We start from the raw sequence: 24,900 nt of genomic DNA, 5'->3' as shown, positions 1-24,900 counted from the left end.
CAAAGGAATTTATAGATTCAATGCTATCCCCATCAAGTTACCACTGATTTTCTTCCCAGAATTAGAAAAAACTACTTTACTATGGAACCAAAAAGAGCTCGTATACCCGAGACAATCTGAAGCAAAAAGAACAAAGCTGGAGGCATCACGCTACCTGACTTCAAACTATGCTACAAGACTACAGTAACCAACACAGCATGGTACTAGTACCAAGACTACAAGACTACAGTAACCAAAACAGCATGGTACTTGTACCAAAACAGATACATAGACCAAGAAACAGAACAGAGGCCTCAGAAATAACGCCACACATTTACAACCATTTTATCTTTGATAAACCTGATAAAAACAAGCAATGGGGAAAGAATTTTCTATTTAATAAATGGTGTTGGGAATACTGGCTAGCCACATGCAGAAAACTGAAACTGGATCCCTTCCTTACACCTTATACAAAATTTAACTCAAGATGGATTAAAGACTTACATATAAGACCTAAAACCATAAAAACCCTAGAAGAAAACATAGGCAATACTATTCAAGACATAGGCATGGGCAAAAATTTCATAACTAGAACACAAAAAACAATCACAACAAAAGCCAAAATTGACAAACGAGATCTAATTAAAGAGCTTCTGCACAGCAAAAGAAACCATCATCAGAGTCAACGGACAACCTACAGAATGGGAGAAAAATTTTGCAATCTGTCTATCTGACAAAGGGCTAATATCCAGAATCTACAAAGAACTTAAACAAATTTATAAGAAAAAAACAACACCATCAAAAAGTGGGCAAAAGATATGAACAGACACTTCTCAAAACAAAGATATTTATGCAGCCAACAAACATATATAAAAAAGCTAATGGTCACTGGTCATTAGAAAAATGCAAGTCAAAAACCACAATGAGATACCATCTCATGCCAGTTAGAATGGCGATCATTAAAATGTCAGGAAACAATAGATGCTGGATAGGATGTGGAAAAATAGGAATGCTTTTATACTGTTTTTATACTTTTATACTGTTGAATTAATTTACACAATGGTAAATTAATTTACACCATTGTGTAAATTAATTCAACCATTGTGGAAGATAGTGTAGCAATTTCTCAAGGATCTAGAACCAGAAATACCATTTGAACCATTACTGGGTATGTACCCAAAAGATTATATATCATTCTACTCTAAAGACACATACACACGTATGTTTATTGCAGCAATATTCACAATAGTGAAGACTTGGAACCAACCCAAATGCCCATCATTAATGCCCAAAAAAAATTTGGCACATATATGCCATGGAATGCTATGCAGTCATAAAAAAGGATGAGTTTATGTCTTTCACAGGGACATAGATGAAGCTGGAAACCATGATTCTCAGCAAACACACACAGGAACAGAAAACAAAACACTGCATGTTCTCACTCATAAGTGGGATTTGAACAATGAGAACACATGGACCCACGGAGGGGAACATCACACACCAGGGCCTGTCGGGGTGGAGGGTTAAGGGAGAGATGGCATTAGGAGAAATACCTAATATAGACGGGTTGATGGGTGCAGCAAACCACCATGCCACGTGTATACCTAGGTTAACAAACCTGCACATTCTGCACATGTACCCCAGAGCTTAAAGTATAATTTTTTTAAAAAAGTGGAGAAATCTGAAAAAAAAAAAAAAAAACAGTTAATTTATATTAAAGATTTGGAAGATGTAAATGTAGAATTTTTCCTCTAGCCAGTACATGGGGAAGGTTGACATGATGACTTCTTGAGATCTTTTTAATCGTATTATAAAAGCATAGAGCTAGGAGAGAGACCTCAGGTTTTCAGGGACTAAGTATTTCAAGAGTAATAGACAAAGGAAAATACCCAGATTACTTACCCAGTGAAAAATCTACTAATTTGTTATAGCCATCTGAAGCTTCATTTTTAGAATTTAAGTTATTAGTGAGATGAGATTTCTATCAAATACTTCTGAGCTATAAGCAATATGAAAGGACTGCTAATATAAAAATCTTCTTTATTTTCTTGATCCTCAGCTTTTATTCAGTGGTCCTTGCAAGTTGAGTCTGGATGCCTCAGAAAGATAAATGTTTCAGAAACTAAAAGTATGGTTATTGAAAGCCTGGTTTATAATCATTTTTAAGTGGGTTTTACTAGTCTGACTTCATTCTTTTTTGGCTTATTTCACTCAGTTTGCTATTTAATCTTTAATTACAGGCCACAAAAGAAGTAATAGAACGGGAAGCACCAGGGATGGCCCTGGCAATGCTGATGGGATCACTTAATGTTACACCTCTGGGCATGCTCTCTAGGTAAGAAAGTCACCAACATGTTGCAGAGAAAGTTAATTCCATACCACTAATCAATACACTATATTGATAAACCTAAGAAACTTTAGTCCTAACACTTAAGTTTGCCCCTTTTTTTTCCAGGGTTAAGAGCTTTAGTATTCTGTAGCCACAATTTTCCCACTTCATTTCTTTTTATTGTTGTTGTTGTTTTGTTTTTTGGTTTTTTTTTTTTTTCCTGCCTGTTAAGTTAAACTTTCAGAGACTGTTATATTACTACTGGTAGAAGTTATCAATTCCTAACCCAGAGAATCCAGTTTATTACTATGTAAAGTTACTGTTTTCTGTGATTGTATATAATCATCAGTTGATATCCATTAATTGTAGGTAAATACTAATTTAATAAAACTAAACTGCCAAGTTTATTAAAGTAACTTGTTCTCACAAGTTAGGAGCTTATATTCCAATTTATAAATAGGCATGTTGATGTGTTGTTGTGAAAAATAAAGCTCAATTCATATTGTTAATCTTTTAACACTTGGCAACTGGGTATATTTAAATTATTATATTACATTAATGATATACTATTATTATATTAAATTAGTCTACCTAAAACTATGCCTTTGTTGACACAGATGTTGATATCCATCCTCAATTTAATGGTAATTATTTGCCACTATTTTAGCAACTCTTAGGTTTAAATCCCCTAAATTAGGACAATTACATCACTTAAGTTAGAAGTATCAACTTAGAATCTGTTGATTTAATGAGCATTAATTAATAGTTGATCTCAGAGCAACCTAAAAATATATAGCAACTGTATAGTTTCAGGGTTTCATAATTGATAGCCATTTATGTATCCTGTGTGCAGTATAAATATAAAATTAAATGTGTCCATTGACTAGTATGGAATATGAGTTGTAATGTTCTTTCTGTTACATAGACAGTATATATCCCATCAGTGGCAGCCACTTGAAGCACAGGTAGAGAAGATTATGAATGGGTCATTAGTTACTATATTCTCTTTGCTGTCACGTGTACTATAACATTTAATTTTAGTAAAAGCAAATAAAGAATTAAGGTACCATGATAGAGACTAAAGCTAAAGTTTGTGCTGGCCTTTAAGGAACACAAGTTGATTCTTTCATAGTGTTCCTTTTTTAACCATTACTTATATTACCTACACCAATGAGTTCAGGGGATCCTGTTTTTCCTGTGGAATTAAGTGGTTTTCAAACATAAAAGAACTCTTTCTTTATACAAGCAATAACATCAAGAAAGAATTAAACTTCATTCTCTTGCTAATTCTTTTGTAATAAAATTTTAATTTGGTAAAACATAGTAATATGCTTATTTGCCAAGTCCCATATTAAGCATTAGGGATTCTAAGATTAGAAAGAAAAATAAGAAATGGTCCTCCCCTTAAGGATCTCACAGTCCGTCTCAAAAAAAAAAAAAAAAAAAAAAAAAAAAAAAAAAAAAAAGATAATTCTTCAAATTAAATATAGCTTTCTTGATCCAGTATAGAAATATCACTTTTTGTTATATTGAAAGGTTTTTCTGAATTAATTTTTTTTCTCCCTTTTGTATCCTCATAATTACCAAGCACTGGACTGCTGAGTGAGTGGAAAATTAATTAGCAGGAGCTGATTCTAATTACTTTGGAATAAGTTGTTCATCTTTATCCTGAAAGCTTTGAAAATTAATACATATAAACAGCATGGGCGCACCTTCTGGCTTTTCTGTCTGTGCATTGCTGATTTAACTGAGAATATATTTACAAACTTTGAAACAGACATAGTAGTTTACATTAGTTATAGAAAAGGGGATATTTCCCTGAATGTTCATTTTTTGTGCTTCTCAAAGCCATTTTTAAAATCATTATTTTTATAATAGCCATGATTAGATTGGTGCTTCCTTTCTACAGCCTTTCTATTCTGTATGCACTTTTGGCTTTGTACATGTTTCTGCTATGGAACATGTCATAGTATATTGTAATTAATTATTTGCATATCTGTATCACCTAGTTAGTAGAAACTTCTTAAAGACAGGAGCTTTATCTTATTCTTTTTTACCTAAAACAAATTCTGACACATAGTAAGTACTGGAAAAATGTTTATTGTTGTGGTTACTATGGATAAATCAGTATTTTACCATAGTTCTATAGCATATTTTTTTCAGGTAAATTAATGCATCAAGTTGGCGCCTTACTTTCCTATTTTTATGTCTAGAGAGCAGCATTAAATAAAAATAAATGTTTAAATCATTGCATATGTTTGAAATGGTTTCCTACTATTTGGACAACTTAATATCCTCCAAATTTTTTATATAAGTAAGTTGGGAGATATTACGAAGTAATGATTAAGAGCCTCATCTCCGAAGACAGATTGCTTGTGTTCTACTATGTTAATGCCTTTTTTGTTTTCGTTTTCTCATCTATATAATAAGGATGTTAATAGTACCATGTTTCTCGGATAAAGTGAATTAATCTATGTAAAGCACTTAGAAAACTGACTCATAGTAACTGTTAAGTGATGATCATGGTTGTTGTTGTTTGAGTTTTTGTTTTTAGAACAGGTCTGTTGGTGAAACCTTTTCTTAGCTTTTCTTCATTAGGAAATGTCTTTATCTCCATATTACTCCTGAAGGATATTTTCACTAGATACAGAAATCTGGGTTGACTGTTCTTTTATTTCAGCATTTTAAAAAAGTAAAATAAAATATTATTCCACTATCTTTTGCTCCATGGTTCCTGAAAAGAAATGAGCAATCAATTCAAATTGCTATTTCCTTACGTGTAATGGCAAATTTCTCTGGCTGCTTGGAAAATATTTTTTCTTCAGCTTTAGTTGCAGCAATTTGATTATGCTGTATCTGGGTGTAGTTTTCTTTTAGATTATCCTTCTGGGTCCAGTGAACTTTATGATTCTGTAAATTTATGTCTTTTACCAAATTTGGGATATTTACTCTTTTTTTTTTTTTTTTTTGCTGCTTCTATAACACGAATTTTAGATTTTTTGGTAATGTCTCACAAATCCCTGAGACTCTGTTAATTTTTAAAATCTTTTTTACTCTGTATTAATTTTAGGTTATTTCTATGATCTATCTTCAAATTCGCTGACTTTTGCCCTCTTTCATCTTCATTCTGCCTTTGAACATATCTAGTGGCTTTTATTTCGGATATATTTTCAGTTCTAAATTCTCCATTTGGTTTTTTTGTTAATGGTTTCCAATTTCTCTGCTAAGAACTTGTATTTTTACATTTATTTCAAAATTATTGCCCTTTATGTCATGGAGAATAGTTATAATAACTGCTTAAAATTATTCTTCTGACAATTTCAATATCTGGCTTACCTTGGAGTTGATATTGGTTGATTTCTTTTCCAATGAGAACTGGTCAAATTTTCCTTGCTCTATGTTGAGAAATTTTGGATTGTATCCTGGACATTCTGAACACTACATTGTAAGTAAATTATTTAACTCCTGTTAAAATCCTCTGGGGAATTTTAATTAGTTAGTTTTAGCAATTGATCTGATTGGGTTCAGATTGTAAATTCTGTCTCACTTTCTGTGGGTAGTGGCTCAGCCTTTGCTATACTGTTAGTGTCTGTCCAGTACATGAACCATTTACGAGTTAGTTTGAGACTTGGGCAGCAGTATATACTATGTTTATGTTTTAAAAGCTTTTCTTGTACTTCTTTTATACTGTTCCAAGTATTCACAGCTCAGGGGTGACCCTGGAACTTGGGTCAGTTCACATACAAAATTAGAGAATCCACCTTCTTTAGCTCTCTTCTTTCCAAGAATTTCCCCCCCACTCTCCAGCTTCCAGGGGACCCCATTTCCAGTTACTCTGACCAGAAGAGGTTTCTTACAGAGTATTAACTCCCTTTGCAATTATGTAGTTGTACACAACTGACCTTTGGGACAAAGAACAAAAGAAAAGAAAAAAGAGAGAAAGAGATTCCTCTTACCTCAGTTCTTTAGACAATATCAGCTCTTTTTTTTTTTGTTTCCATTAGCCAAAGAGGTAGGTAGGTCTTCTCTCTGGGCTTCGGGTGCTAACACTGTCATCATTATAGTATTACAGCTCCACAATTAGGCCTAGCCCCATTAAGAGCTGTTATTCAAGCTCTGACTTCAGTCCCAAATGTGCCTGCTATTATTTTACATTCAGTGTCATCAGGTAATCACTGTGTACTCTGTAAACAATCAGTAGGAGAGAGAAGCTATGGTTACTTTCTCCATCTTGGCTGACACCAAAGAACAAGTGTTGTAACTTTAATATCAGATCTCTGACTTCATATTTACTAGCATTTACTAGTAGTGTTACCTTATTACTTTACAAGGTTTAGCGCATCTTGTTCCAGTAGTTAAGTACCCACAAAATAGTAGCATTTAATCTCCCTAAATTTATAATTTATTCCCTACTTGTTTTTTTTAAAAAGATCAAATACTCTTTTTCCCCCCTAAATTTCATTAAAAATAACAGATCAACCACTGTGGTTACACACTGAAGAATGATTTGTCATGAATTTTATTCTCAGTTTTGTCATTAATTTGATTTATGATCTCTACTTAGTTTTATAGGAATAATACATAGCTCATAGAAATGTTATGAGGTCCTTTAAAGATTTACTCACGTGTGTGTGTGTGTGTGTGTGTGTGTAAAATAAGAAATATCTAATTCATAGAAAGAGAAATTGATTGCCAGTTTTCCATTGTAGTATAAAGAGATTTACCATTGTAATCTTCAATGACTCATCTTTCAATTCTGTAACTGTAATAAACACCACAGATTTTAGGGAGGAGATAACATTTTCCATTTGCTGCCAAAAATGGTTTTATAACTAATATTGGTTAAAAGAAAAATTTCAGGAAATAAAAACACAACACTTATTTTTTATAGACATGAATCAAATTATTCTTAGTATTATTTAGATAATATTAAAGTAACATGGGTCATTTAAAGTAACAGTACAGTCATCTTGAAGAGTTTCTATTTTTTTAACCCACACCAAATATACTTAGCTTACAAAAGTCTATAGGGGAGCAGAAGATGGCAGAGTAGTATATATCAGGAATCTGTTTCTCCATCTGGACAACCATTGAACTGGCAGGATCTCTCTGATATAACTATTTTGGAACTTTATAGTCTATTCAAAGGCTTACAGCTTACTGGAAAAGGCTTGACTAGTAGATTGTGGTTAATCTGGGTCAGTTTTAACCTAGTGTGCTACTACCCAACCATCTTCCAGTGCTCCAGCTAGCAGGTACTAGAGTTTATAGGACAACTTGTGGAAGACAGAATGGGCAATTAGGGACCTTATCCTCCAAATATTGGGGATCCAGGTTCTGTTTGTGGATTACTGCTTTGGGTTGTAGAAGTGCAGAGGCAAAGACAGGATGCCATTGTTGCAACCCACACAGGCTGAAGTATCTTCAAGGGATTTATAAGGACAGTACCTACATTTTCCCCTACATTTTTCTTCTTCTCTTTTGGGACCCATAAATTATAGGATTAAAACATTCAAAAGCAGCTACATATATAGGGGAATTTAGAAAGTCACTATGCATGCCCAGAGGAAAAGGCAGGCTGAGAGAAAGAGAAAGGCCTTAAGTTTATACCTCAGGCTTATCTCTTACACAGAACACCTTATAACAATTAAAAAAAAAAAAAAAAAGCAAACCGTAGGGAAGGGAGATAAACTGATTTCCAGAATACTGTATTATAAGATTCAAATATTTAGAGTTCAAAAAAAAATGACAAAGCAAAGAAAAAGTATGATCGATTCAAATGAAAACATAAATTGACAAAAATCCATGAGGAAGATGAAATGGTGAACTTACTAGACAAAGGCTTTAAAACAACTGTCTTAAAGATTCTCACAGAACTAAAGGAAGATATTGACAATGCCAAGATAATGATGTGTGAGCAAAAGTAAATATCAATAAATGAATTTAAAAAACATAAAAAATAGTCAATCAAGCAGCTAAAATGACTTCTTAGTTTAATATCATCTTTTAAGGCGATGATGGCGCCATCTATAATCAGGCTTCTCTCCACTGTATGCAGGAGGAAGTGGCCACTATTAACAGCCCTCCCTTTTGTAGCGTTAGACAGCAACAGGCCACCCTGAGATTATTTACAGAGGACAGCTATAAAAACACTTATATATATATTCAGTCCAGGCTAGAAAATACTTTTTCCCCATGAGTGTGAAGATTCATATTGTATGCTAGTAAATCTCTCTGCACGTGTTCATCATGACAATGTACTCAGGAGTTCTAAGTCATGATGAGCATCCTGCAGCAGAGACAAAATAAAGAAGATAAAAAAGAATAATGAAGAAATGAGTTGACAAGTACAATTGCTGAAAAAAAATCATTAGAGGGATTAAAAAGCAGTTTTCAGCAGGCAGAAAAATGAATCAGCAAACTTAAAGACATAACACTTGAAATTCACAAATCTGAGGAACAGAAACAAAAAAGATGGAAGAAAACTGAACAGAGCCTAACAGACCTATGGAACACCATTAAGCAGACCCGCATACACATGGGAATTCAAGATGGATGAGTGAGGGAGAAAGGGGCTTACCAGAGCAGACTCATGAACACTAATAAGCGTGGGAAACTGTCAGGTAGGCAAATCTAAACTATAATTGAAAAATTGCTAGAGGTTCAGTGCAGACAACTATGAGAGTTAAAAACTTCAGGGAAACTCAGTTACAGGGGAGCCACTATACTTTTGTGAAAACTCAATGGAACCTAAGGGACCTGTGGAATAAGTCCTTCAGAACAACCAGGTTCTCACAGTAAATATTAGAGGAAAATTCCCTCATGTTTCAGCAGGGAAGGGGAAAGGGAACTATTGTGAAACACACCAGAGCACTCTGTTCTTCTTAATAAACCCTAACCCCAGGAGAAACTACTTAACCTGAGCCTACCCTCCTGGAGTATAATCAAATACTAACTTACCTAGAGGAAGGGAAATATCCAAATTCAGCTCACTCTAGCCGTCATCTCCCATTTAACAGGGAAGGAAAAATTGAGAAAAACTCGTGAAGCTCACTAAAAGGCTCACTAAAAGACTGAGACCTGGCTGGGCACGGTTGCTCACACCTATAATCCCAGTACTTTGGGAGGCCAAGGCGAGTGGATCATGAAGTCAGGAGGTTGAGACCATTCTGCCTAACACAGTGAAACCTCGTCTCTACTAAAACTACAGAAAATTAGCCGGGCATGGTGCCACATGTCTATAGTCCCAGCTGAGGCAGGAGAACCGCACCTGGGAGGTGAGGTTGCAGTGAGCCAAGATTGAACCACTGCACTCCAGCCTGGCGACAGAGCAAGACTCCATCTCAAAATATAAAAAGACCAAGACTTAACCATAGGACTATAGAATACTTCTCCACCCCCACATATCCCCACCATATTACTAGAGGCCTGTCTACAGCAGTTCCTTTTACCTGGAATGTTTGGCTATGAAGAAAAATTACAAGGCATATCAAATGGGAAAAAAAATACAATTTGAAGAGACAAAGCAAGCATCAGAAGTAGACATGGCAGGAATGCTGGAATTATCAGACTGGGAATTTAAAAATCATTGCGATTAATATGCTAAGTGTTCCAGTGGATGAAGTAGGTACTGTGCAAGAACAGATGGGTACCGTAAGCAAAGAGATGAAACTCCTAAGAATCAAAAATAAATGCTAGAGATCAAAAACACTGTAACAGACATAAACAGTGTCTTTGATGGGCTTATTGGTAGAATGAACACAGCTGAGGAAAAAAAAAAAACTGAGCGTGGTGATCTCTCACTGCATACCTCCAAAACTGAAAAGCAAAGAGAACAAGGGCTGAGAAACAAAACAAAACAAAAAAACAGAACAGAATATCAAAGAATTTTGAGACAACTCTAAAAGGTAAAACACCTACATAATGTGAATACCCAAAAGAGAAGAGAGAAACAGAAGAAATATTTGCAACAATGACCGTGAATTTCCCCCAAATTAATGTCAGATGCCACAAAAACAACTATACCTAGACATACCATATTCAAACTAGAGAAAATCAAAAATAAAGAAAAAATCATGATAGAGTTCAGAGGGGGAAAAAAAAACTCCATATCTATAGAGGAAGAAAGATAAGAACTACATTCAACTTGTCCTCAGACATGCATTTAAAAAATCAGTCTATGATTTAGGGCATACAATATGTAAAGACGTAATTTACGACATCAGTAACTGAAAGCGGTGAGGATAGAGCAGTATAAGAGGAGAATTTTTGTATGCTATTGAAGTTAAGCTGGTATAAATTCAAAGTATTACTTTAGGATGTTAAATGTAATCTTCATAGTGGCCATAAGGAAAACAGATACAGGATGTACACACACAAAAAAATGAGAGGGAATTAAAATATTTCACTAAAAAATTTAAGAACAAATGAAGACAGTAATGCAGGAAATGAGGAGTTAAAAAACTATAAGGCATATGGAAAACTCTTAACAAAATGGTAGAATTCACTTTTTGTCAATAATTAAGTGTAAATGGACTAAACTTTCCAATCAAAGAGACAGAGATTAATAGACTGGATAGGAAGGCATGATCCAGCTATATGGTGTCTACATGAGACTCATTTTAGATCCAAAGACATAAATAAGTTGAAAATGAAAGGATAGAAGAAGGTAGGCAAATAGTAACCAAAAGCGAACCATGATGGCTATAATATCAAATACATTTTAAATCAAAAATGTTTATCTTAAATCCAAAAAGTTTACAAGAGACAAAGGATATATGTTACTAGAAGGTTTAATTCTGCACAGTAATATTATACTTATAAACATTTATGCACTTAATAGACTATCAAAATAGAGGAAGCAAAAATGAACAGAATTGAAGAGGAAAATAGCTATGCAAGAATAGTTGAGGAATTCAATACCCCGCATTCAGTAATGGATAGAACAGCCACACAAAAGGTAAGTAAAAAAATGTAAGAACTTGAACAACACAATAAACCAACTAGATGCAACCCACATATATAAAACACTTTACCCAACAACAGTAGCATACACCTTCTGAAGTACACATGGGACATTCTCCAAGATAGAGCATGTTAGACCACAAAGTAAGTTTCACTAGATTTTTTAAAACAGATGCCATAAAAAGTGTATTGCAAAACAGTATATTCTTCAAAGCATATTCTCCAAAAAGAGAATGAAGTTTGAAATCAATAACAGAAGGAAAACTGGAAAATTTACAAATATGTGAAAATTAAACACACTCAAACAACCAATAAGTTAAAGAAGAAATCATGGCCGGGCGCGGTGGTTCAAGCCTGTAATCCCAGCACTTTGGGAGGCTTAGACGGGCAGATCACGAAGTCAGGAGATCGAGACCATCCTGGCTAACATGGTGAAACCCTGTCTCTACTAAAAAATACAAAAAAACTAGCCGGGAGAGGTGGTGGGTGCCTGTAGTCCCAGCTACTCAGGAGGCTGAGGCAGGAGAATAGCGTGAACCCAGGAGGCGGAGCTTGCAGTGAGCTGAGATCCGGCCACTGCGCTCCAGCCTGGGCGACAGAGCGAGACTCCATCTCAAAAAAAAAAAGAAGAAGAAGAAATCATAAGGGAAATTAGAAAATATTTAAAAATGAGTTAAAACAGAAATGCAACATACCAAAACTTAATAGTATGCAGAAAAAGCAATACTGATATTGCTGTAAACATTAAAAAAAATTAGTTTTTTTTAAATCTCATAACAGCAGTCTCATTTTATAACTTTATAAGTTAAGAAACTAGAAAAAGAATAACAACCTAAACCCAAAGCTAGCAGAAAGAAGGAAATAATAAAAATTAGAGCAGAGATAAATGAAATAGAAAATCAAAAAACAATAAGAGGAAAATCAACTAAGCCAAAGTTGGTTCTTCGAAAAGATCAACAAAAATCACAAAATATTAGCTAGATGGACTAAGGAAAAAAAAAGAAACTCAAATTACTAAAATCATTAATGAAAATGGAGTCATTAGTACCAATTCCACAGAAATAAAAAGGACTAGAAGAGTATAGCATAACAACTATATGCCAATAAGTTGAATACCCAGATGAAGTGGACAAACTCTTAGAGACACAAAACCTACCGAGACTGAATCACAAAGAAATAGAAAATCTGAATAGACCTATACCTAGGAAGGAGATTGACTCAGAAATTAATAGCCTCTCAGCTGGGTGCGGTGGCTCACGTCTGTAATCCCAACACTTTGGGAGGCCAAAGCGGGTGGATCACTTGAGCACAGCAAGAGCAGCCTGGGCAATATGGCGAAACACTATCTCTACTAAAAAATTCAAAAAATTAGCCAGGTATGGTGGCACACACCTGTAGTCCTAGCTACTCAGGGATCTGAGGCAGGAGTATCACTTGAGCCCAGGAGGCCACACAGTGAGCCCTGATTGTGCACACTGCACTCCAGCCTGGGCAACAGCCTGGGCAACAGAGTGAGACCCTGTCTCAAAAAAAAAAAAAAAAAAACCTTTCTATTTACAAAATACCTGGACCAGTTGGCTTCACTGATGAATTCTACCAGGTATTTAAAGAACAACTGACACTGGTTATTTCCAAAATCTTTCCAAAACATTGAAGAGAAGACAACACTTCCTAACTCATTTTACGAAAGGCAGCATTGGACTCATACCAAAGACAGGAAAAACAAAACAAAACTGCAGACCAATTTCCCTTAATGAATGTTAGTGCTAAAAAAAAAAAAAACAGCAAACTGATTGCAGCAGCATATTAAAAAGAATTACACAACATGACCCTAGAATATAAGGATTGTTCAACATATGAAAATAAATCATTGATTGTAATATACCACAGTAGCAGAATGGAGGGGAAAAAAAAACTCGTGATCATTTGATGATGGGTTTTCAGCATCAATGGATGCCGAAAAAACCATTTGGAAAAATACAAGTTTCATGTTAAAAACACTCAACAAACTAGGAAAAGAAGGAAACTACCTTAATGTGATAAAGGCCTTATGTGAAAAACCCACAGCTTACATCATATTCAGTGGTGAAAGACTGAAAGCTTTTCCTTTAAAATCAGGAACAAAATGGGGATGCCCACTTTTTCCACTTCCATTCAACATAGTATCAGAACTTCTAGCCAGAACAATTAGACGATATAAAGAAGTGAAAGGTATCCAAATTGGAAAGGAAGAAGTAAACCTATCTTTTTTTTGACATGATTATATATGTAGAAAATCCAAGATGCCACACACAAAACCATTAGAACTAATAAATGAAGTCAGCAAAGTTGCAGAATACAAAATCAGGCTGCAAAAATCAGTTGTATTTTTGTACAATGACAATGAATGATCCAAAATAAAATCAAGAAAATAGAATAGAATCAAGAGCCCAGAAATAAGCCCTTGCATATAAGATGCAATAATTTTCAACAAGGGTGTCAATTCAATGGAGAGAGAATAGTCTTTTCAACGAATGGTGTTGGGAAAATTGGATATCCACTTGCAAAAGAATGAAGTCAGACCTCTGCCTACTGAATATAAAAATTAATTCAAAATGGATCAAAGACCTATACACAAGAGCTAAAACCATAAAACTCTTAGAAAAAAAATAGGGGGACAGCTTCATGACATTAGATTTGGCAGTCATTTCTTGGGTATGACACCAAAAGCATAGGCAGCAAACAAAAAACTAGATAATGTGGACTTTATCAATGTTGAAAATCTTTGTACATTGAACAAAGTAAAAGGGCAACCCATAGAATCAAGAAAATATTCAAAATCACATATCTGGCTAGGTATTAATATTCAATATACATATATTTTTAAATTCCTACAATTCAACAAAGAAAATGCTATTTAAAAACAGGCAGAAGACTCAAATAGATATTTCTCCAAAGAAGATACACAGATGACTGACAAGCACATGAAAAGATCCTCAGCATCAATAGTCATTAGGGAAATGCAAGTCAGAACGACAGTGATATACAACTTCACACCTATTAGGTTGGCTATTATCAAAACAATAATAAATAAGTGGTGGCAGAATGTTTAGAAACATCGTGCATTGCTGGTGAGGATGTAAAATGGTGCAACTGCTGTGGGAAACTATGGCATATCCTCAAGAAATTAAGCGTGGAATTATATGACCCAGGAACTCCACTTCCGAGTTACATATCCAAAAGAATTGAAAGCAGGGGCTGGGTGTGGTGGCTTGCACCTGTAATCCCAACACTTTGGTAGTGTGAGACAAGAAGATCACTTGAGACCAAGAGTTTGAGACTAGCCTGAGCAAAATAGTGAGACCCTGTCTCTACAAAACTTGTTTAAAAAAATTAGCCAGGCCTGGTGACACACACCTATAATCCTAGCTCTTCAGGAAGATGAGGGAGGAGTGTCACTTGAGCCCAGGAATTCAAGTGAGCTGTGATCATGCCACTGCATTCCAGTCTGGGCAACAGAGTGAGACTGTCTCTTAAAGAATTGAAAGCAGGAAGATGGCCGAATAGGAACAGCTTCAGTCTCCATCTCCCAGCGCGAGCGACACAGAAGACCGGTGATTTCTGCATATTCAACTGAGGTACTGGGGTCATCTCACTCGGGAGTGCCGGACAATCGGTGCTGGTCAGCTGCTGCAGCCTGACCAGCGAGAGCTGAAGCAGGGCGAGGCATCCCCTCACCTGGGAAGCGCGAGGGGGAAGGGAGTCCCTTTTCCTAGCCAGGGGAACTGAGACACACAACACCTGGAAAATCGGGTAACTCCCACCCCAATACTGCGCTGTAACACCGACACACCGGAGATTATATCCCACACCTGGCCGGGAGGGTCCCACGCCCACGGAGCCTCCCTCCTTGCTAACACAGCAGTCTGCGGCGGTCTAGCCACAGGGCAGCAGCGAGGCTGGGGGAGGGGCGCCCGCCATCCCTGAGGCTTAAGTAGGTAAATAAAGCCGCTGGGAAGCTCGAACTGGGTGGAGCTCACAGCAGCTCAAGGAAACCTGCCTGTCTCTGTAGACTCCGCCTCTGGGGACAGGGCTCAGCTAAAGCAGCAGAGGCCTGTCCAGACGCGAATGACTCTGTCTGACAGCTTTGAAGAGAGCAGTGGATCTCCCAACACGGAGGTTGAGATCTGAGAAGGGGCAGTCTGCCTGCTCAAGTGGGTCACTAACCCCTGAGTAGCCTAACTGGGAGACATCCCGCACTAGGGGCAGTCTGACACCCCACACCTCACAGGGTGGAGTACACCCCTGAGAGGAAGCTTCCAAAGCAAGAATCAGACAGGTGCACTCGCTGTTCAGCAATATTCTATCTTCTGCAACCTCTGCTGCTGATACCCAGGCAAACAGGGTCTGGAGTGGACCTCAAGCAATCTCCAACAGACCTATAGCTGAGGGTCCTGACTGTCAGAAGGAAAACTATCAAACAGGAAGGACACCTATATCAAAACCCCAGCAGTACGTCACCATCATCAAAGACCAGAGACAGATAAAACCACAAAGATGGGGAAAAAGCAGGGCAGAAAAGCTGGAAATTCAAAAAATAAGAGCACATCTCCTCCTGCAAAGGAGCACAGCCCATCGCCAGCAATGGATCAAAGCTGGTCAGAGAATGATTTTGATGAGATGAGAGAAGAAGGCTTCAGTCCATCAAACCTCTCAGAGCTAAAGGAGGAATTACGTACCCAGCGCAAAGAAACTAAAAATCTTGAAAAAAGAGTGGAAGAATTGACAGCTAGACTAATTAATTCAGAGAAGGTCATAAACGAAATGACAGAGATGAAAACCATGACACGAGAAATACGTGACAAATGCACAAGCTTCAGTAACCAACTCGATCAACTGGAAGAAAGAGTATCAGCGATGGAGGATCAAATGAATGAAATGAAGCGAGAAGAGAAACCAAAAGAAAAAAGAAGAAAAAGAAATGAACAAAGCCTGCAAGAAGTATGGGATTATGTAAAAAGACCAAATCTACGTCTGATTGGGGTGCCTGAAAGTGAGGGGGAAAATGGAACCAAATTGGAAAACGCTCTTCAGGATATCATCCAGGAGAACTTCCCCAACCTAGCAGGGCAGGCCAACATTCAAATTCAGGAAATACAGAGAACGCCACAAAGATACTCCTCCAGAAGAGCAACTCCAAGACACATAATTGCCAGATTCACCAAAGTTGAAATGAAGGAAAAAATCTTAAGGGCAGCCAGAGAGAAAGGTCGGGTTACCCACAAAGGGAAGCCCATCAGACTGACAGCAGATCTCTCGGCAGAAACTCTACAAGCCAGAAGAGAGTGGGTGCCAATATTCAACGTTCTTAAAGAAAGAATTTTAAACCCAGAATTTCATATCCAGCCAAACTAAGTTTCATAAGTGAAGGAGAAATAAAATTCTTTACAGATAAGCAAATGCTTAGAGATTTTGTCACCACCAGGCCTGCCTTACAAGAGACCCTGAAGGAAGCCCTAAACATGGAAAGGAACAACCGGTACCAGCCATTGCAAAAACATGCCAAAATGTAAAGACCATCAAGGCTAGGAAGAAACTGCATCAACTAATGAGCAAAATAACCAGTTAATATCACAATGACAGGATCAAGTTCACACATAACAATATTAACCTTAAATGCAAATGGACTAAATGCTCCAATTAAAAGACACAGACTGGCAAACTGGATAAAGAGTCAAAACCCATCAGTCTGCTGTATTCAGGAGACCCATCTCACATGCAGAGACACACATAGGCTCAAAATAAAGGGATGGAGGAAGATCTAACAACCAAATGGAAAACAAAACAAAAAAAAGCAGGGGTTGCAATCCTAGTCTCTGATAAAACAGACTTTAAACCATCAAAGATCAAAAGAGACAAGGAAGGCCATTACATAATGGTAAAGGGATCAATTCAACAGGAAGAGCTAACTATCCTAAATATATATGCACCCAATACAGGAGCACCCAGATTCATAAAGCAAGTCCTTAGAGACTTACAAAGAGACTTAGACTCCCATACAATAATAATTGGAGAATTCAACACCCCACTGTCAACACTGGATAGATCAATGAGACAGAAAGTTAAGAAGGATATCCAGGAATTGAACTCAACTCTGCACCAAGTGGACCTAATAGACATCTACATAACTCTCCACCCCAAATCAACAGAATATACATTCTTCTCAGCACCACATCGCACTTATTCCAAAATTGACCACATAGTTGGAAGTAAAGCACTCCTCAGCAAATGTACAAAAACAAAAATTTTAACAAACTGTCTCTCTGACCACAGTGCAATCAAACTAGAACTCAGGACTAAGAAACTCAATCAAAACCGCTCAACTACATGGAAACTGAACAACCTGCTCCTGAATGACTACTGGGTATATAACGAAATGAAAGCAGAAATAAAGATGTTCTTTGAATCCAATGAGAACAAAGATACAACATACCAGAATCTCTGGTACACATTTATAGCAGTGTGTAGAGGGAAATTTATAGCACTAAATGCCCACAAGAGAAAGCAGGAAAGATCTAAAATTGACACTCTAACATCACAATTAAAGGAACTAGAGAAGCAAGAGCAAACACATTCAAAAGCTAGCAGAAGGCAAGAAATAAGTAAGATTAGAGCAGAAATGAAGGAGATAGAGACACAAAAAACCCTCCAAAAAATCAATGAATCCAGGAGCTGGTTTTTTGAAAAGATCAACAAAATTGACAGACCGCTAGCAAGGCTAATAAAGAAGAAAAGAGAGAGGAATCAAATAGACGCAATAAAAAATGATAAAGGGGATATCACCACTGAACCCACAGAAATACAAACTACCATCAGAGAATACTATAAACACCTCTACGCAAATCAACTAGAAAATCTAGAAGAAATGGATAATTTCCTGGACACGTATACTCTTCCAAGACTAAACCAGGAAGAAGTTGAATCCCTGAATAGACCAATAGCAGCCTCCGAAATTGAGGCAACAATTAATAGCCTACCCACCAAAAAAAGCCCAGGACCAGATGGATTCACAGCTGAATTCTACCAGAGGTACAAGGAGGAGCTGGTACCATTCCTTCTGAAACTATTCCAATCAATAGAAAAAGAGGGAATCCTCCCTAACTCATTTTATGAGGCCAGCATCATCCTGATACCAAAGCCTGGCAGAGACACAACAAAAAAAGAGAATTTTAGACCAATCTCCCTGATGAACATCGATGCAAAAATCCTCAATAAAATCCTGGCAAACCGGATTCAGCAGCACATCAAAAAGCTTATCCACCATGATCAAGTGGGCTTCATCCCTGGGATGCAAGGCTGGTTCAACATTCGCAAATCAATCAACGTAATCCAGCATATCAACAGAACCAAAGACAAGAACCACATGATTATCTCAATAGATGCAGAAAAGGCTTTTGACAAAATTCAACAGCCCTTCATGCTAAAAACGCTCAACAAATTCGGTATTGATGGAACGTACCTCAAAATAATAAGAGCTATTTATGACAAACCCACAGCTAATATCATACTGAATGGGCAAACTGGAAAAGTTCCCTTTGAAAACTGGCACAAGACAGGGATGCCCTCTCTCACCACTCCTATTCAACATAGTGTTGGAAGTTCTGGCTAGGGCAATCAGGCAAGAGAAAGAAATCAAGGGTATCCAGTTAGGAAAAGAAGAAGTCAAATTGTCCCTGTTTGCAGATGACATGATTGTGTATTTAGAAAACCCCATCGTCTCAGCCCAAAACCTTCTTAAGCTGATAAGCAACTTCAGCAAAGTCTCAGGATACAAAATTAATGTGCAAAAATCACAAGCATTCTTATACACCAGTAACAGACAAGCAGAGAGCCAAATCAGGAATGAACTTCCATTCACAATTGCTTCAAAGTGAATAAAATACCTAGGAATCCAACTTACAAGGGATGTAAGGGACCTCTTCAAGGAGAACTACAAACCACTGCTCAGTGAAATCAAAGAGAACACAAACAAATGGAAGAACATACCATGCTCATGGATAGGAAGAATCAATATCGTGAAAATGGCTATACTGCCCAAGGTAATTTATAGATTCAATGCCATCCCCATCAAGCTACCAATGAGTTTCTTCACCGAATTGGAAAAAACTGCTTTAAAGTTCATATGGAACCAAAAAAGAGCCCGCATTGCCAAGACAATCCTAAGTCAAAAGGACAAAGCCGGAGGCGTCACGCTACCTGACTTCAAACTAGACTACCAGGCTACAGTAACCAAAACCGCATGGTACTGGTACCAAAACAGAGATATAGACCAATGGAACAGAACAGAGTCCTCAGAAATAATACCACACATCTACAGCCATCTGATCTTTGACAAACCTGAGAGAAACAAGAAATGGGGAAAGGATTCCCTATTTAATAAATGGTGCTGGAAAATTGGCTAGCCATAAGTAGAAAGCTGAAACTGGATCCTTTCCTTACTCCTTATACGAAGATTAATTCAAGGTGGATTAGAGACTTAAGTGTTAGACCTAATACCATAAAAACCCTAGAAGAAAACCTAGGTAATACCATTCAGGACACAGGCATGGGCAAGGACTTCATGTCTAAAACACCAAAAGCAATGGCAACAAAAGCCAAAATTGACAAATGGGACCTAATTAAACTAAAGAGCTTCTGCACAGCAAAAGGGAGTGAACAGGCAACCTACAGAATGGGAGAAAAATTTTGCAATCTACTCATCTGACAAAGGGCTAATATCCAGAACCTACAGAGAACTCAAACAAATTTACAAGAAAAAAACAAACAGCCCCATCAAAAAGTGCTCAAAGGATATGAACAGACATTTCTCAAAAGAAGACATTCATACAGCCAACAGACACATGAAAAAATGCTCATCATCACTGGCCATCAGAGAAATGCAAATCAAAACCACAATGAGATACCATCTCACACCAGTTAGAATGGCAATCATTAAAAAGTCAGGAAACAACAGGTGCTGGAGAGGATGTGGAGAAATCGGAACACCTTTACACTGTTGGTGGGATTGTAAACTAGTTCAACCATTGTAGAAAACAGTATGGCGATTCCTCGAGGATCTAGAACTAGAAATACCATATGACCCAGCCATCCCATTACTGGGTATATACCCAAAGGATTATAAATCATGTTGCTATAAAGACACATGCACACGTATGTTTATTGCGGGACTATTTACAATAGCAAAGACTTGGAATCAACCCAAATGTCCATCAGTGACAGACTGGATTAAGAAAATGTGGCACATATACACCATGGAATACTATGCAGCCATAAAAAAGGATGAGTTCGTGTCCTTTGTAGGGACATGGATGCAGCTGGAAACCATCATTCTCAGCAAACTATCGCAAAAACAGAAAACGAAACACCGCATGTTCTCACTCATAGGTGGGAATTGAACAACGAGATCACTTGGGCACGGGAAGGGGAACATCACACATCAGGGCCTATTGTGGGCAGGGGGAAGGGATGGCTTTGGGAATTATACCTGATGTAAATGACAATTTGATGGGTGCTGACGAGTTGATGGGTGCAGCACACCAACATGGCACATGTATACTTATGTTACAAACCTGTACGTTGTGCATATGTATGCTAGAACTTAAAGTATAATAATAATATAAAAAAGCATGGAGTATAGAGTGAGAAAATATAAAATATATTCAAATTGGAGTTTAGAAGGAATTAATACAAAATGAGGAAAAGGAAATGTTTGAAGATAGAATGACCAAAAAAAATCTCACAATTCTCCAAAGACATCAATCTTCAGATTCATGAATCCAAACAAATCCCTAGGAAGATAAATAAAAAGAAATGTATACCTAGTCACATGATACAGTAGTAACAGTATAAAATAGAGAAAACTAGTCTTACAAACTACTGGAAAATGAATTATATGATTATGTTAAATATACTTCAATAAACTTTGAAGAAAAAGATGATTCCTTATATCTTAATGTTATAATTTTTATTTTTTTCCTAGTTTATAAGAAATAGATTTTATGCCGGGCGCGGTGGCTCAAGCCTGTAATCCCCGCGCTTTGGGAGGCCGAGACGGGCGGTTCACAAGGTCAGGAGATCGAGACCATCCTGGCTAACATGGTGAAACCCCGTCTCTACTAAAAAATACAAAAATCTAGCCGGGCGAGGTGGCGGGCGCCTGTAGTCCCAGCTACTCGGGAGGCTGAGGCAGGAGAATGGTGTAAACCCAGGAGGCGGATCTTGCAGTGAGCTGAGATCCGGCCACTGCACTCCAGCCCGGGCGACAGAGCGAGACTCCGTCTCAAAAAAAAAAAAAAAAAAAGAAATAGATTTTATATTATTATTTACATGTGTTCTTTGCTTAATAACAAGACTAACCTTTTAAATGTTTTTTGCTGTTTCTGCTTTTTTCTTTTGTAAGTTGAATATTCATATCTTTATGAATATTTGAATTGGAATGCTTATTGATTTTAAGATTTTAAACTTGTAGTGTTATAATTAGTTATATGCCTTTTATTTTATTTACATTATTTGACAAATATAAATTTTACAGTTTTATGAAGATAATTCTCAAAATATTGGAGAGAGAGAAATCACAGAATACCTAGTTAAACAACAATTTGATTAGTAAACTCTCAGTAACAATACTTGAAACAGAAGATACTGAAATAATACTTTCAATGTGCTGAAAGAAAATAACATTTAATCAAGAATGTTACACTCAGCAAAGTTACCATTCAAGAATGGGGGAGGATGAAATGTCATTTTCCTACAAACAAACATCGGAACATTTTATCACTAAAAGAACCTCACATAAGGAATTTTAAAGATATACTCTGGCAGAAGAAAAATTATCTCAGATGGAGGGTTGAGAATACAAGAAGAAAAAGAGAGCAAAGATAATGGTAAACATCTGAACAAATCTTTTTAAGAAAATTGACTATTGTCCTGGTCCATTCTGCTGCTGTAACAAAATACATTAGACTGGTAATTTAGAAACAACAGAAATTTATTGCTTACAGTTCTGGAGGCTGGGAAGTTCACACTCAAGGTGCCTACAGATTCAGCATCTGGTGAATGCTTGCTTTCTGCTTCAAAGATGGCCCTTTCTTGCTGCATCTTCATGTGGTAGTAAGAGCAAACTAGATCCTGAAGGCCTCCTTTGTAAGGGCACTAATACCATTCATGAGGACAGAGTTAATCACTTCCCAAAGGGCTCAACACTTTATACTGTTGCACTGGGGATTAGATATCAGCATATGAATTTGTGGTAAACAAAAACATTTAAACAATGATAACTGTATAAAACAATAAAAATAATATCTCAATTATGGGAAGAAAAAAATGTGCTAGAATTCTTGAAAACAACAGCATGTAATTTGAGATATTGTGATTATAGTTAAGTATTCTAACGGACCAGGCACTGTGGCTCACCCCTGTAATCCCACCCAGCACTTTGGGAGGCTAAGTTGGGCTGATCACTTGAGTCCAGAAGTTCGAGACAAGCCTGAGCAATATGGCAAAACTTTCTCTCTACAACAAGATACAAAAGTTAGACCAGCATGGTGGCACATGCCTGTAGCTACTCAGGAAACTGAAGTGAAAGAATCACCTGAGCCTAGGAGGTCACAGCTGCAATGAACCATGATTGTGCCACTGCACTCGCCTGGGGGATAGCATGAGACCCTCTCTAAAAAAAAAATTTCTGAAAGTCCTGTTTTCTACGAAGATATTAAATATTGATTAAAATATTGATTGATTAAAAAATTATAGTTTTTTAAAATTAAGTGTGCATATTAAACTTACAGGGTAATCACTAAAAGGATGGACAGAGTATACAACTTCTAGAAATAGAGGGAAGAAATTAATGAGGAAAATACTTAAAGTAAGACAAGAAAGGGAGAAAATAAGAAACAAAACAAAAAAAAAGACAAGTAGAAGGCATATATATATTGGTTAAAAAAAGTTATAATACAAGTTCCCAGAGCATCTTCCACTTAAAATTTTCCCATAGAACACTCCTTAGTTTCTCATATTCAAACTTGATAAACATATATACCTTCATGTTTATCTCAAAAACAGCTTCAGCTGATACATATAAAATTTTTATATTTATATCTGAAAAATTCAATACATTTTCAGAAAATTTTATTAAACTTTTAAGATTGTAATTTAATTGTAGGTTGCCATGCAGTTATAAGAAATGAAACAGAGAAGTCCTATGTACCCTTTACCAGTTTTTTCCAGTGGTAACATCTTACAAAATTATAGTACAAAATTGCAATCAGATGTTGACATTGATACCATCATGACACAACAATTTGTTCATTCTTTGATTTGTTCATGGGTACTTAGGTTGACTCCATATTTTGCCTGTTGTGAATAGTGCTGCACTAAATGTGGGAGTGCAGATGTGTTTTTTATATATTGATTTCCCTTCTTTTAGATATATACCCAGTAGGGCCATAGCTGGATCATATGGTAATTCTATTTCTAGTTTTATGAGGAAATTTTATACTGCTCTCCATAGTGGCTGTACTATTGCTTTTTATTGTCATTGCCTTTTATTGCCACACCACCTCTCTGTGATCCAGCCCCTTTCCTAAACTCTGGCAACCACTAATTTATTTTCTATTTCGATATTTTGCCATTTAAAGAATGAGCATAATTAGAACCATACAATATGTAGCCTTTTGGGATTGGTTTTTTCCATTAAGCATAATTTCCTGGAGATTAAACTAAATTGTTACATGGATCAATAATTCATTACATTTTATTGTTGAGTAGTATTCCATACTATATATGCACTACAGTTTGTTCAACCATTTTCTGTTGAAGGACATCTGGGTTGTTTACAGTTTGTAATTATGATGAGCATTACACCAAAGGATGCCGTATCTAGGTTCTATGGCAGTTGCAGGTTTTCTGTTTAAATAAACTGTCAAATTATTATCCAGAGCAACTGTATCATTTTACAATCACACCAACAATATATGAGTGTGTCTCCACACCTTGCCAGTATTTGGAGTTGTCACTATTTTTATTTTAGCCATTTTGATAGTTTTGTAAATAGTTTTAATTTGCATTTACCTAATGACTAATAATTTTGAGCATCTGTTCAGGTCTTTTGCCTGTTGTCTGACTGTGTTTTTTAGGTTTTTTTATCACTGATTTTTGAGAGTTTTTATGTGTTCTAGAAAACCTGTCCTTCATCAGATATGTTGATTGCAATTGTTTTCTCCTCGTCAGTACATTGTCTTTTTTCCTCTTCACAGTGTCATTCACAGAGCAAAACTGCTTAATTTCCATGAAGTCCAATTTATCATCTTTTTCTTTTAGCAGTTGTGTTTTTTTTTTTGATGTAAAGTCTAAGCACCCTTCACCTAGGCAAAGGTCCAAAGACTTTCTCCTGTGTTTTTTTCTAAAACTTTTATAGTTTTACATTTTACCTTTAAATCCATTTGAGTAGATTTTTTTTTAAGGTGTGAGTTTAGGTTGAGGTATTTTTTTGTTTGTTTGGTTGGTTGGTTTTTGCATATGAATGACCACTTGCTCCAGTGCTACTAAAAAAAAAAAAAAAAAAAAAAAAAAAAAAAAAAAAAAAAAAAAAA

At 36.5% G+C, this 24,900-nt stretch overlaps 1 protein-coding gene across 1 annotated transcript in view; it reads left to right on the top strand.

Moving 5' to 3' along the window:
• The window catches only part of GPHN (gephyrin), a 728,696-nt gene that overhangs the window by 399,652 nt on the left and 304,144 nt on the right, over nucleotides 1-24,900 (top strand). The window contains exon 5 of the mRNA XM_026456013.2: nucleotides 2,220-2,314. Coding sequence (XP_026311798.1) covers nucleotides 2,220-2,314 — 95 coding nt within the window. The remainder of the gene's footprint in view (nucleotides 1-2,219; nucleotides 2,315-24,900) is intronic.

The sequence above is a fragment of the Piliocolobus tephrosceles genome, chromosome 6 (genome assembly GCF_002776525.5).
Source record: "Piliocolobus tephrosceles isolate RC106 chromosome 6, ASM277652v3, whole genome shotgun sequence".
Classification (NCBI taxonomy): domain Eukaryota; kingdom Metazoa; phylum Chordata; class Mammalia; order Primates; family Cercopithecidae; genus Piliocolobus; species Piliocolobus tephrosceles.
Note: the sequence above shows the minus strand (reverse complement) of the source record. Positions and strands in the feature narration are given on the sequence as shown.